At 53.4% G+C, this 14442-nt stretch overlaps 1 protein-coding gene across 2 annotated transcripts in view; it reads right to left on the reverse strand.

The window, feature by feature from the left end:
- The window catches only part of LOC140390091 (protein phosphatase 1 regulatory subunit 1C-like), a 224968-nt gene that overhangs the window by 13575 nt on the left and 196951 nt on the right, over positions 1-14442 (reverse strand). For both annotated transcript variants that reach the window (XM_072474994.1, XM_072474995.1), the window contains one exon: positions 7871-8003. In XM_072474994.1, the coding sequence (XP_072331095.1) occupies positions 7871-8003 (133 nt within the window). The remainder of the gene's footprint in view (positions 1-7870; positions 8004-14442) is intronic.

Raw genomic sequence — 14442 nt, forward strand, 5'->3', positions numbered from 1 at the left:
AGCCGACAGATAACAGAAAGTGGAAATGAACGGGTAACTTACAGATTAACAGCTGTGACATATGGGATTCCGCAAGACTCAAAATGTGGGGTGAGGATGTGACTGTGGGAAAGGTACAAAAATTATGCAAGGGGATTTAGCGATGCTACGTGAGTGGGTAACATCATGGAAGATAGAATATAGCATGAATATAGAATATAGTTATATGGGAAAGATGGGTAAAGAGGGATATGGGCCAAGTGTGGGCAATTGGGACTAGTTTAGTGGTAACTACTGGGCGGCATTGGCAAATTGGGCCGAAGGACCTGTTTTCATGCTATTAACCTCCATGACGCAATGACTTTATGAAACAGGCGGCGTGATCTACTGGAGTGAGAAATCAGGAATGCAGATTATCTCTTTGTAGGTGCATGATTGGAAATTGGAATGTCCAAAATGGACCTGGGTGAACGTGTTCATGGTTTATAGCTTCTGGGACGTCACTCCACACCAAGTATGGCTGAGCAGGAGTTTCTCCCGCTCATACCACCTGCAGTGGCGAGTTGGAAGGATTTTGCAGGTTGATAAATTGCTGGCGTCGTTGTTAAAACTCCTTCCTTGTCCATCAGCATCAGTGACAGAACGCAGCACTTTTGACTCAGCGGTAAGGATGCGCAGGACTTCAAACGAGTTGCTGCAATTAATGGAGCTTTGGTGGGATAACTTCTGGAATACTGCGCACAGTTTTGGTCTCTCATTCGTATCAGATTATGTTTGCAGCGAATAATCCCCCTGAGGATGGCTGTGCTGACGGGGATTTCCACTGAGGAGAATTTGCGGCACCGTGATCTGTATTTGTTCTCGTTTCGGATAATGAGATCTGAACACATTTAAACATATAGACAATCCCATAGCTCTCGGCAAGGTACATGGAGAAATGGTGTTTCCCACGCTCACGTGTCAATAACCAAGGGAAAAGAAAGTCTACAAATTGGGGTCACCAATTTAGAACAGAAGGGAGAAGCGATTTTTTTTCATTTGAAAATGAAAATCTTTGGAATTGTCCAGATCTGAGTATCGTAGTTGATCTATGAATGACTATGGTCAAGAGAGAAAACCATGCATTTTGGGATAAAAGCGATAAAATACGATTCCTAAAACACAGAACTGGGGCGTCATTCTCCGACCCCCCGCCGGGTCGGAGAATGGCCGTTGGCCACCGTGAATCCCGCCCCCGCCCCCGCCGAAGTCTCCGAAGGGAGAAAAGTCGGCGGGGCGTTAATGGCGCCGCTGCCGCGGAGAATGTCACGGGTCTGCGCAAGGCAGCCGATTTTCGGCCTGCCGATATTCTCCCTTCCGGATGGGCCGAAGTCCCGTCGACGTGATGACCGTTCACGTCGACGTGAATTAAACCTCCTTTTCATCGGCGTGACCCGGTGCTCCAGGCTCACGCCGACCAGCGAGGAGGTGAGTGACGGCCTGGGGGGTTGGCTCTGGGCAGGAAATGGCGTGGCCGCAGACTGATTGCGCGAGGAGAGGTGTGTCTCGGCTTGTGTGTGTGTGTGTGCGGCGGGGGGGGGGGTGGTTAGAGTAGGCTGGGCTCCGGGGGAGTGCCGGGAGGGGGTCCGTGCTGGGGTGGAGGTTGGGGGGGGGGTCCGTGCTGGGGTGGAGGGTGGGGGTTGGGGGGGGTCCGTGCCGGGGTGGAGATTGGGGGGGGTCCGTGCTGGGGTGGAGGTTGGGGGGGGGTCGTGCTGGGGTGGAGGTTGGGGGGGGGTCCGTGCTGGGATGGAGGTTGGGGGGTGTGGGGTCCATGCTGGGGTGGAGGTTGGGGGGGGTCCGTGCCGGGGTGGAGATTGGGTGGGGGGGTCCATGCTGGGGTGGAGGTTGGGGGGGGGGTCTGTGCTGGGGTGGAGGTTGGGGGTGGGGTCCGTGCTGGTGTGGAGGTTGGGGGTTGGGGGGGGTCCGTGCTGGGGTGGAGGTTGCGGGGGGGTCCGTGCTGGGGTGGAGGTTGGGGGTTGGGGGGGGGTCCGTGCCGGGGTGGAGATTGGGGGGGGGTCCGTGCTGGGGTGGAGGTTGGGGGGGGTCCGTGCTGGGGTGGAGGTTGGGGGGGGGTCCGTGCTGGGGTGGAGGTTGGGGGTGGGGTCCGTGCCGGGGTGGAGGTTGGGGGGGGGGGTCCGTGCTGGGGTGGAGGTTGGGGGGGGGGTCCGTGCTGGGGTGGAGGTTGGGGGGGGGTCCGTGCTGGGGTGGAGGTTGGGGGTTGGGGAGGGGGTCCGTGCCGGGGTGGAGGTTGGGGGGGTGTCCGTGCCGGGATGGGTGATGGGAGGGCAAATGAGTTGGTCCACCTGGCCAGGTGCCAGCCTCCAACAGTTGGACCCATGCGGTCCATGCCACCTGGCTGGGGGGAGGAGGGGATATGGGCAATGATGACATGTCGTCGTTCCCCTCCCCCCCCCACCAGGCCGTCATGTTTTCAGACCATCCAGCGATGTTGGCCGCCGTGGTGGCAGCCGCTCATGTCTATGTTGCCCTGGATGAGGAGGAGGAGGAGGAGGAGGAGCGTGCCAGAGAGGCGGCGCAGGCTGCTGCAGAGGGGCAGGCGGCAGCCGCCCAGGCTGGAGGGACACCTGACCGACAGGACGAGGAGGGGGAGGAGGACGTCGCGGCCCCACGGCAACGGAGGCACCCGAGGGCGCCCCGTGTGTACCGGCCCCGGCAGTCATACCAGGACCTCACAGACCGGGAATGCAGGAGGAGACTCCGGATGAGCCGGGAAACCGTGGCACACATCTGCCACCTGCTGGCACACCTGTCACCGCGTGGCACTGGCAGGGGACACCCTCTCCCCGTGTCCGTCAAGGTTACGGTGGCCCTGAACCTTTATGCAACGGGGTCATTCCAGGTACCGAGTGGGGACCTGTCCGGCATATCGCAGACATCGGTGCATCCGGGCAGTGACAGATGCCCTTTATGCCATGGCGCACCGCTACATCCGCTTCCCCGTGGACCGGGCCAGCCAAGATGCCCGGGCCGTGGGCTTCTCTGCCGTTGCCGGGTTCCCCATGGTCCAGGGCGCGATCGATGGGATGCACGTCGCGGTGCGGCCACCTGCAGAGAACAGGGCCGTGTTCACTAATAGGAAGGGGACCTATTCGATGAACGTACAGGTGGTCTGCGACCACCGCATGATGATCCTGCACGTCTGCGCCCGTCACCCAGGCAGTGTACACGACTCATTCGTGTTGTCGCGGTCATCCATCCCCGGCATGTACGAGGGACGCCACCCCGGCTGAGGGGCTGGTTGCTGGGCGACAGGGGCTACCCATTGCGATCGTGGCTGATGACGCCTATACGGAGGCCACGCAATGAGGCGGAGAACCGCTACAATGATGCCCATGTAGCGACAAGGGGAGTGATCGAGAGGTGCTTTGGCGTGCTGAAGATGCGTTTCAGGTGCCTGGACCTCTCTGTATCGGTCAGATAGGGTCGGCCGCATCACTGTGGTGTGCTGCGTCTTGCACAACATAGCCCAGCAGAGGGGCGATGTGCCGCAGGCAGAGGAGGGCGGAGTGGAGGAGCAGCAGGAAGAGGCGCAGTCCTCCCCAGATGAGGGGGATGGGGGCAATGGTCAGGGCAGACAGGGTAGACACAGGCGGGTGGCTGTCCACCGTTACCGGCTGGCCCAGTGGGCACGGGACAGACTGATAGACGCCCGCTTCACTGATTAGATGGGCGTGGGAATCGGGTAGTATGGCCACAGACCGCACACCATGGCAACAGCCGACCACCCACACCCCCCCACCCATCCACCCACCCAGCACCCTCACCCCCCTCCCCAACCCCACACACCCCACCTGCATGCACACCACACCCCCCCCCCCCCCAATTGCCGATCCACCGGCGGCACAACGGGCCGGGCTCACCCAGTTGCGGGTGGACGCGTGTCTATCGCAGGCCATGGAGGATGATGACAACCCGCCTCCGATGAGCTCCTGGCTCTACATCGTTGGACTATGTCTGACCCATGGCCACAGTACCACCATCCACCCGGACCATCCCTGCATGCGGCTGTGACACTGCAGCGCACGGTCCCGTCCTCTGCCCGGGGGATGTTGATGGCGGCCCAGGGGGAAGGGGGCAGACTCACCTGGGGCTGAGGTAAGACCACCCGTCACACACACACTTGCGCTCAACGTACATGACACGCCCGCACACTTTGGACAGAGCACAAAGGCAGCTTCGGTAGGTGTAACATTGACTTTAATAACCAAAGGAGTTCATGCACGTGCCCTAGCCCCTAAAACTCACCTGTGCCCTGCACCCGTGCCAACTTCCTCAGTGTCTAATTGTTTGGCCTTACGGGCCCTTTGACTACGTCTACGTGGTTCCCCAGACGGTAGAGCAGAACTGGAGGTGGACTCCTGTGATTCCTGCCCTCTGACACTGGATCCCTTTGGCGGCCGTTTCCTGGGACGTCCTGGCCTACATGGGCCAGGCTGCGGCCCGGGCGACTGGGATGGCGAGCTGCCAGCCTGTCCTGCCCGTTGCCCACCCGATGCACCTGGGACGGAAGGGGGGAGTCCGAGGTGTCGCGGTGTACCGGGACCTCCCCTACAGAGGGAGCCGGGAGGGACCACACCACCTCCTCCTCCCTCGGGGTGCCCGATGGCCCCCAGGCCTCTACATGGGTGGGGGATGCGAACGGACTGGCCATCCGACGCGCCCCCGACATCTGGCGCTGCCAGTCCTGGAGGCCCGTGTTGGTATCGACAGGGGTCTGCAGGTTTGCAGCCATGAGCCCAGGGGGTTGTCAAACCCTGTCTGTGACACTGCGACGCCGGCTCGCACATGGCCACTGGCGCCGATGCCCTCAGCGATGGCCTGCTGAGACTGGGCCATGGCCTGCTGAGACTGGGCCATGGCCTGCAGAGACTGGGCTATGGCCTGCTGAGACTGGGCCATGGCCTGCTGAGACTGGGCTATGGCGTTGAGCGCCTCTGCCATCTGGCGCTGGCACTGGCTCATGGCCTCCTGTGAGAGGGCAGCCATTTCCTGGGCCACAGACGCCACCTGCACGGAAGGCCCCAGGCCTCGCAATCCGTTCCCCATGTCTGACACCGTCGCACCCATTGCCTCCACCGCGGACGCCACCCGTGCGGTGTCAGCCTGGGTGGCACGCATGACCGGGACCACTCCCAGCTCCTGGACGCGGGTGGACTCCTCCACCTGCGACCGCAGCCGCCGCAAGCCACCCGTCACCCTATTCGCTCGTCTCCGTGTCGGTGGTTGCATCGGATCTATGTGTGGGTGTAGTAACTGCAGGAACCCGGGATCCATCTGGGCGGCAGATGTTCGCTTGGCCTGGGCTGCCCTCCGACCACCCGGTCCCTCTGCTGCTCCTAACTCCACCTGCTGTACCGGGACGGCTGTGTTGTGCGCACCAGTGAGTGTACCAGACGCCTCATCACTAAAGTGCCCAACCGTGGTGAGTGTTTCTGCGATGGTGGAGGGTGTTGGTGACAGCAGTGGCGTTGTGTCGTGCTCTTCGTCCCACTCTGACTCCATGGCACTTTGGGGTGGGGGTTCGTCTCCACCCATCCACTCTGAGTCACTGTCCGGTATTTCGTCTTCCCGGGTAGGGGTGTCCTGGGTAGTGGTGTCCCGGGTAGGGGTGTCCTGGGTAGTGGTGTCCCGGGTAGGGGTGTCCTGGATAGTGGTGTCCTGGGTAGTGGTGTCCTGGCTCGGATGTGACGGGGGCCTGTGGCTGCCCCCCTCATCGCTGGGTGGTCGCTCCCGCACGTGACGGGGGTGTCGTCTCCCTGTTGCTCCAGGTCTCTCCGTCTCCCGTGGTGTGCGAGGGGCATCCTGCGGGCGTCGCATGCTGGAGGGTGCGGGTCTCTCCGTCTCCCGTGGTGTGCGAGGGGCATCCTGCGGGCGTCGCATGCTGGAGGGTGCGGGTCTCTCCGTCTCCCGTGGTGTGCGAGGGGCATCCTGCGGGCGTCGCATGCTGGAGGGTGCGGGTCTCTCCGTCTCCCGTGGTGTGCGAGGGGCATCCTGCGGGCGTCGCATGCTGGAGGGTCCGGGTCTCTCTGTCTCCCGTGGTGTGCGAGGGGCATCCTGCGGGCGTCACATGCTGGAGGGTGCGGGTCTCTCCGTCTCCTGTGGTCTCCGAGGGGCATCCTGCGGGCGGTGTGCATCTGTGGGGATGGGTGCCTGGACGTTTGGTCCTGCGATACACAATGAAGCATGCATGGTTAGACATCAGGCAGTGATCAGGTGATACAGGGGAGGGGGATATAGGGGAGGGGGGATATGGGGACGGGCTGTTGATGGCTCACTTGCTCGTGGGCCCCCGACCTCTGCATCAGCAACCTCCCGGTCCTTCAGGTCCGCCAGCCAGTTCCAGGGCCCTTTCCTCGTGTACGGTCAGTGGCCTCTCATCAGCGGGCCCTCCTCCAGTCCTCACATGCTCCCTATTGTTGTGTGCGCGCTTCTCCTGTGGGGGGGGGGGGGTGGTGGCAAGGGTAAAAGGCAACAGTGTTAGGCAGGTATATGAATGCACGCCATCGGTTGCGCGTGCATTGCAGAGGTTAAGGTTAGGGCTGGATTCACTTGGGGATATGGGGGAGGGGGGATATGGGGGAGGGGGGATATGGGGGAGGGGGATATGGGGGAGGGGGATATGGGGGAGGGGGATATGGGGGAGGGGGGGATATGGGGGAGGGGGGATATGGGGGAGGGGGGATATGGGGGAGGGGGGATATGGGGGATATGGGGGAGGGGGGATATGGGGAGGGGGGATATGGGGGAGGGGGGATATGGGGGAGGGGGGATATGGGGAGGGGGGGATATGAGGGAGGGGGGATATGGGGAGGGGGGATATGGGGAGGCGGGGCTCACCCTGCCTGCTCTGACGAGGTCGTTCACCTTCTTGTGGCACTGGGTGCCTGTCCGTGGTGTCAGGGCCACAGCGGTGACGGCCTCTGCCACTTCCCTCCACAGACGCCGGCTGTGGCTGGGGCAGCTCTGCGGCCGTGCCCGGGATACAGGGCCTCCCTTCTCTGCTCCACTGCGTCCAGGAACGCCTCCACATCGCGTGACTCGAACCTCGGGACTGAGCGACGGCCAGCCATCAAGTCGGGTGTTGCGGTCGGCTGTTCCGGTCGGGTGGGGGGGAGCTGCGCGGCCTTATGAGCCGTCACGCCGTGCAGCGCGTATGACGCTGCACGGCGTGAACCACTGCGCAAGCGCGGATCCCGTTACGTCGCTGCTAGCCCATTTCGGGCCGCAGACCATCCGCCCATTTTTATGACGTGACGCAAGTGGGATTTGCGCCGTTTTTTGCGCCGATCGGCGGACTTTCCGCCGATAATGGAGAATTTCGCCCCTGATTCGGGATCATGTGGGAAAAATTGAGAAGGTAATCCATGATCGAACTGAATGGTGAGACACGTTGGGGGCTGAATGGCCGAATTTTCGTCCTGTTCCTATAATCCTCCCTTCCTATGGTCTCAATGTTGAATTGTATGCACTTCTACGCACGGAACTTTAGGATGTGATCATGTGACCAGAGAACACCAGTGCCTCTGTAGCCTCAGGGTATCGAGCCAGACATCGCAAGAAAGCCGGAATAAATTTCCTTTGAACACACTTACTCTACAATAACTGCCACATTATTCCGTATCTTCTGAAGATTGTCGAAAGTACCTAGATGCAATACTTACTGCATCAGCAGCGCTGCACTGAATTATCCTGATGTGCTGCCCTCTGCACAATATTGCAGGTCAGACATAACTCATATATCTTTTTTTCCTTATAAATTGGATTGGCGAACTTAATTTGAAATTCATTTGGAATAGTGAACATGGAAATGGGTAATGTGCAATCTCCTCACCTACTTCCTTCATGCAGAGTCTCGTTTCCTTTTCCCGCTAAAGAATGCTCACTCACGGGACAATCTCTCCCCTGTTGCCCACTGCAGCATGCAGTGTCTGGACTATCATCCCCAAATTCTGACTCCAGGATCTCTGCAATGATACAAAAGTGTCATGAGTGTACATTGAACCTGTCAACAGAAAAAGCGGTGAAAGTACCCACGTTACTGCATCAATGGTCACATCGCCATAATGTTTCAGTGGGATGGGGGCACTTTTAACTGGTTGCACATTTTGTTATTGCGACAGAGACTTCACTTCGAGTTTCGCCATTGCTGCTCCTATGATTCTCTCGTGATCCGCACGGCCTGAAGGCATTGGTTTCCGTCTGTGGTGCATTATTCGGACAAAACGACAACAATCACACCACTGCAGTCTGTGGGTTACAGGAAGACTTCCTCGTTTCATTGTCACTGCTCACTACCCATAACATTCAACACTCACAAGAACATCAGACAACCGAAATCCCTGAAATCCATAAAGTTAACGATCAACACGAAAATAATTCAAAACGGTTAAATATACTCAGAGACCCAAGCTCCCTGAAATCCTTAACCTTCACGATCAACATCTAGATTACTGAAAAGTTCCAAACATGTTCACAGCTCCAAGCTGCTAAAATCCGATAACAATCCGAAATCTCCGAAACTCATTTAACACTTCCCCAAACATCTATTCACACGACTCAACACCGCCAGAGAACCCCCAAAGAGATGTGCGCTCAAAACTTTAACCAAATCTCCTTAAGAACTCTTAAACTTAAAACTTTGGGCAACAGCCCAAAATACATGGCACAATCCTTTAACTGCTTCTCGTACACTGCACCATTTCACATAACCCATATATTTACACACTCTCCCTTCTGTGTTCACACATTGCACCATTCATAATATTGAAAACTCATAAATCATTAGACTCCATTTTTTTCAAAAATACCCGAGCTTTCACACACATTTCATCGTCCATTATTTGGGGAACTCAAATATCTCAAGTCATCGATATTCTCAAAGTCTCCTCCCACATATATTATATGTACCCAGACTGCATTCACACTCTTCAAAGCCCATATCAGTGACACCCGCAAGTACATTCTGAACAAAGGAACACCAAATTCACCAAATTAACACCCTGGCAAATGTCCTCAAAACACAGAATGCCAGATCACACCCACAGGCAACCCATTGAACCACATGGATGCCCTTCACCCCAAAAATATCATTCACAAGCCCCCTTCACCCCCAAAAAGACCCTTAACGCGCCCCCTATGAGACATTAGATCCCAATTCCCATCTTCACCCCATGGACCCCACAATACTCCCCTGCACCCGCAGAGACCCTTACATTCCAAAATCCAACTCCACACGCCCACAAAACTGTTTGAAAACTCCGAATGCTTCATGTACCCACAGTCCCCTTTTACACACCAGAAACCTGTACAACAAATCTTGGAAACTATATTCGGAGGCACAATATTCATGCAGTCACCCTCAAACACTCTTGCACATTTGTACACACTGATACTCAACTACTAACAAACACAAACACACATACAAACAGCTCAAACAGACACACATAAATACACACAAACATACTCTCTCACACACTCGCAAACATACACACACTTACTCACACATACAAACACAGATAGAAACATGCACACAGATACATACACAACATTTTATACATGCCAACATCAAAACGTTTTTTAAACAGGCCAAGACCAATTGATACTACAAGTGCTCTTCAATCTACCTACCCACATTTACAAACCTAAACAAAGCCTCTACAGCAGAATGCATTCCCCCAATTCGCAAAACAAATTGGGCTTCACCACAATCACCAAAATCATATTAACAACCGCCCTGCCCCCATACCCTCTCACAGAACCCTTTCACACCAACACAAACCACCCTAACAAAAACCTAACTCCCCTTAGGAACCACCCAAATTACTTTTTTCAGCATCCCAAGCTCCATTCACACACACACAAACATGCTCTCACTCACTCACTCACTCACACTCTCTCTCTCATACACACTCCCATCCAGCCACAAGGCCTTCTCTGCCTGCATCATCCGCATGCTCTTCCCTCAGCCCAATTGTGGGCCCCAGCCCTTGAATCACCTCTTCGACTATTTTAATAAATTGCGGCCCATCCAAAAACCACCGTTTTTTCTATGGGGTGCACTGTAGCATGTGGTTAGCACTGTTGTTTCACAGCGCCAGGGTCCAGGGTTCTATTCCCGCTTGAGTCACGGTCTGTGTGGAGTCTGCTCGTTCTCCCCATATCTGCGTGGGTTTCCTCCGGGTGCTCCGGTCCACACGTCCCAAAAGACGTGCTTTTTAGGTGTTGGACAATTTGAATTTTCTCTCTGTGTACCCGAACTGGCGCTGGAGTGTGGCGACAAGGAGATTATAACAATAACTTCATTGCAGTGTTAATATAAGCCTACTTGAGACACTGATAGATATTATTATTATTCTTACTCTCTCACACACGCACTATTACTGTGAGTTCTCCCAGTGAGCCAGAGAGAAGACAGAGCCAGGAGTGAGACACAGCAAAGAGTGAGTTTGGGAATTTGAATCGAGGTGGGAATTGAATTGAATTAAATTGAATCAGTAAGGCAGCTCCTTTTAAATTTCAGGAGTTTAAATTAATTTATATTAAGCTAGTATTGGGCAGTGTAGGTTAACAAGGGCTGCCCCACCCACTCACATAACTGGTTGGCAGTTAAGTGTCAGTCACTTTAATCTACTTTGATCTGAAAGCAGGTGGGGGAGGGGAGTCAATTCAGGACAGTTTAAAAAGAGCCACTTGTAAACTCACTCCCAGTGAGTTCTCCCAGTGAGCCAGAGAAGACACAGCCAGAGTGAGACAGCAAAGAGTGAGTTTGGGAAGTTGAATCTAGGTGGGAATTCGAAGCTGGGTGGGGAGGAAGTGCTTTTTATCCCTGGTAAGTGACTGGTAAGTAGTGTTTCTGTTTTTCTGTTTCTTTTCATTGGTATATATATATATTTTTTTTCTTCATTGTTTATTTAAAAAATTTTGGGGGGGAAATTGAAATTGTTGAAGTTAACCGAAGGTTTAAGACATGGCAGGAGATCTCAGACCCGTGTCATGCTCCTCGTGTGCGATGTGGGAGCTCAGGGACACGTCCACTGTCCCTGGCTCCTTCATGTGCATGAAGTGTGTCCAGTTGCAGCTCCTGTTAGACCGCTTGACGGCTCTGGAGCTGCGGATGGACTCGCTTTGGAGCGTCCGCGATGCTGAGGACGTCGTGGATAGCACGTTTAGCGAGTTGGTCACACCGCAGGTGAAAGGTACTGAGGGAGATAGTAAATGGGTGACCAAAAGACAGAGCAAGAGTAGGAAGGCAGTGCAGGTGTCCTCTGCGGTCATCTCCCTGCAAAACAGATATACCGCTTTGGATACTGTTGAGGGAGATGGCTCACTAGGGGAAGGCGGCAGCAGCCAGGTTCATGGCACCGTGGCTGGCTCTGCTGCGCAGCTGGGCAGGAAGAAGAATGGCAGGGCTATAGTGATAGGGGACTCAATTGTAAGGGGAATAGACAGGCGGTTCTGCGGACGAAATCGAGACTCCAGGATGGTATGTTGCCTCCCTGGTGCAAGGGTCAAGGATGTCTCGGAGCGGCTGCAGGACATTCTGGGGGGGGGAGGGTGAACAGCCAGCTGTCGTGGTGCACATAGGCACCAACGATATAGGTAAAAAACGGGACGAGATCCTACAAGCTGAATTTAGGGAGCTAGGAGTTAAACTCAAAAGTAGGACCTCAAAGGTAGTAATCTCAGGATTGCTACCAGTGCCACGAGCTAGTCAGAGTAGGAATGTCAGGATGGAGAGGATGAATACGTGGCTCGAGAGATGGTGCAAGAGGGAGGGATTCAAATTCCTGGGACATTGGAACCGATTCTGGGGGAGGTGGGACCAGTACAAACCGGACGGTCTGCACCTGGGCAGGACTGGAACCGATGTCCTAGGGGGGGTGTTTGCTAGAGCTGTTGGGGAGAGTTTAAACTAATGTGGCAGGGGGATGGGAACCGATGCAGGAAGTTGGAAGGTAGTAAAACAGGGACAGAAATAAAAGGCAGTAAGGTGTAAGGTGTAAGGCAGAGAAGCCATAGTCAAAAATCAAAAAGGGCGACAGTACAAGGTACAGTGACTGAGGGGAGCTCAGTGAATAGGACCAGGAATACTAAAAGAAATAAAACGGGAAGTGAAAACATTAATGGTAAGCGACGCGGCAGGTTGTTACATGAGGATATGGGTTCGACGACAAGGAAAATTAGGAGAAATGTTAAGAGGAAATATAACTTAGGAGAGGTTACTGATCGAGGTGTTAAGATTCAGAACAGAGGTAAAAAAGCCAACATAAGTGAATGCTCGTAGTATTCGGTATAAGGTAAATGAGTTGATGGAGCAAATTATCGTGAATGACTATGATTTAGTGGCCATTACTGAAACATGGTTAAAGGATGGTCACGACTGGGAGTTAAATATCCGAGGGTATCAAACTTTTCGGAAGGACAGAGTGGATGGTAGCTCTGTTATTTAAGGATGACATCCGGGCAACAGTAAGGGATGACATCGGTGCTATGGAGGATAAGGTTGAATCCATTTGGGTGGAAATCAGGAATAGTAAGGCAAAAAAGTCACTGATAGGAGTAATCTATAGGCCACCAAATAGTAACATTATGGTGGGGCAGGCAATAAACAAAGAAATAACAGATGCATGTAGAAATGGTACAGCAGTTATCATGGGGGATTTTAATCTACATGTTGATTGGTTTAACCAGGTCGGTCAAGGCAGCCTTGAGGAGGAGTTTATAGAATGTATCCGCAATAGTTTCCTCGAACAGTATGTAACGGAACCAACGAGGGAACAAGCAGTCCTAGATCTGGTCCTGTGTAATGAGACAGGATTGATTCAGGATCTCATAGTTAGGGATCCTCTCGGAAGGAGCGATCACAATATGGTGGAATTTAAAATACAGATGGAGGGTGAGTAGGTAAAATCAGGCACTAGTGTTTTGTGCTTAAACAAAGGAGGTTACAATGGGATGAGAGAAGAACTAGCTAAGGTAGACTGGGAGCAAAGACTTTATGGTGAAACAGTTGAGGAACAGTGGAGAACCTTCCAAGTGATTTTTCACAGTGCCCAGCAAAGGTTTATACCAACAAAAAGGAAGGACGGTAAAAAGAGGGACAATCGACCGTGGATATCTAAGGAAATAAGGGAGAGTATCAAATTGAAGGAAAAAACATACAAAGTAGCAAAGATCAGTGGGAGACTAGAGGACTGGGAAATCTTTAGGGGGCAACAGAAAGCTACTAAAAAAGCTATAAAGAAGAGTAAGATAGATTATGAGAGTAAACTTGCTCAGAATATAAAAACAGATAGTAAAAGTTTCTACAAATACATAAAACAAAAAAGAGTGGCTAAGGTAAATATTGGTCCTTTAGAGGAAGAGAAGGGAGATTTAATAATGGGAGATGAGGAAATGGCTGAGGAACTGAACAGGTTTTTTGGGTCGGTCTTCACAGTGGAAGACACAAATAACATGCCAGTGACTGATGGAAATGAAGCTATGACAGGTGAGGACCTTGAGAGGATTGATATCACCAAGGAGGGTATTACCAAGATGGGCAAGCTAATGGGGCTAAAGGTAGACAAGTCTCCTGGCCCTGATGGAATGCATCCCAGAGTGCTAAAAGAGATGGCTAGGGAAATTGCAAATGCACTAGTGATAATTTACCAAAATTCACTAGACTCTGGGGTGGTCCCGGCGGATTGGAAATTAGCAAACGTGACACCACTGTTTAAAAAAGGAGGTAGGCAGAAAGTGGGTAATTATAGGCCAGTGAGCTTAACTTCGGTAGTAGGGAAGATGCTGGAATCTATCATCAAGGAAGAAATAGCGAGGCATCTGGATGGAAATTGTCCCATTGGACAGACGCAGCATGGGTTCATAAAGGGCAGGTCATGCCTAACTAATTTAGTGGAATTTTTTGAGGACATTAACAGTGCGGTAGATAACGGGGAGCCAATGGATGTGGTATATCTGGATTTCCAGAAAGCCTTTGACAAGGTGCCACACAAAAGGTTGTTGCATAAGATAAAGATGCATGGCATTAAGGGGAAAGTAGGAGCATGGATAGAGGATTGGTTAATTACTAGAAAGCAAAGAGTGGGGATTAATGGGTGTTTCTCTGGTTGGCAATCAGTAGCTAGTGGTGTCCCTCAGGGATCAGTGTTGGGCCCACAACTGTTCACAATTTACATAGATGATTTGGAGTTGGGGACCAAGGGCAATGTGTCCAAGTTTGCAGGCGACACTAAGATAAGTGGTAAAGCAAAAAGTGCAGAGGATACTGGAAGTCTGCAGAGGGATTTGGACAGGCTAAGTGAATGGGCTAGGGTCTGGCAGATGGAATACAATGTTGAAAAATGCGAGGTTATCCATTTTGGTAAGAATAACGGCAAAAGGGATTATTATTTAAATGATAAA

This window comes from Scyliorhinus torazame, chromosome 14, assembly GCF_047496885.1.
Source record: "Scyliorhinus torazame isolate Kashiwa2021f chromosome 14, sScyTor2.1, whole genome shotgun sequence".
Classification (NCBI taxonomy): domain Eukaryota; kingdom Metazoa; phylum Chordata; class Chondrichthyes; order Carcharhiniformes; family Scyliorhinidae; genus Scyliorhinus; species Scyliorhinus torazame.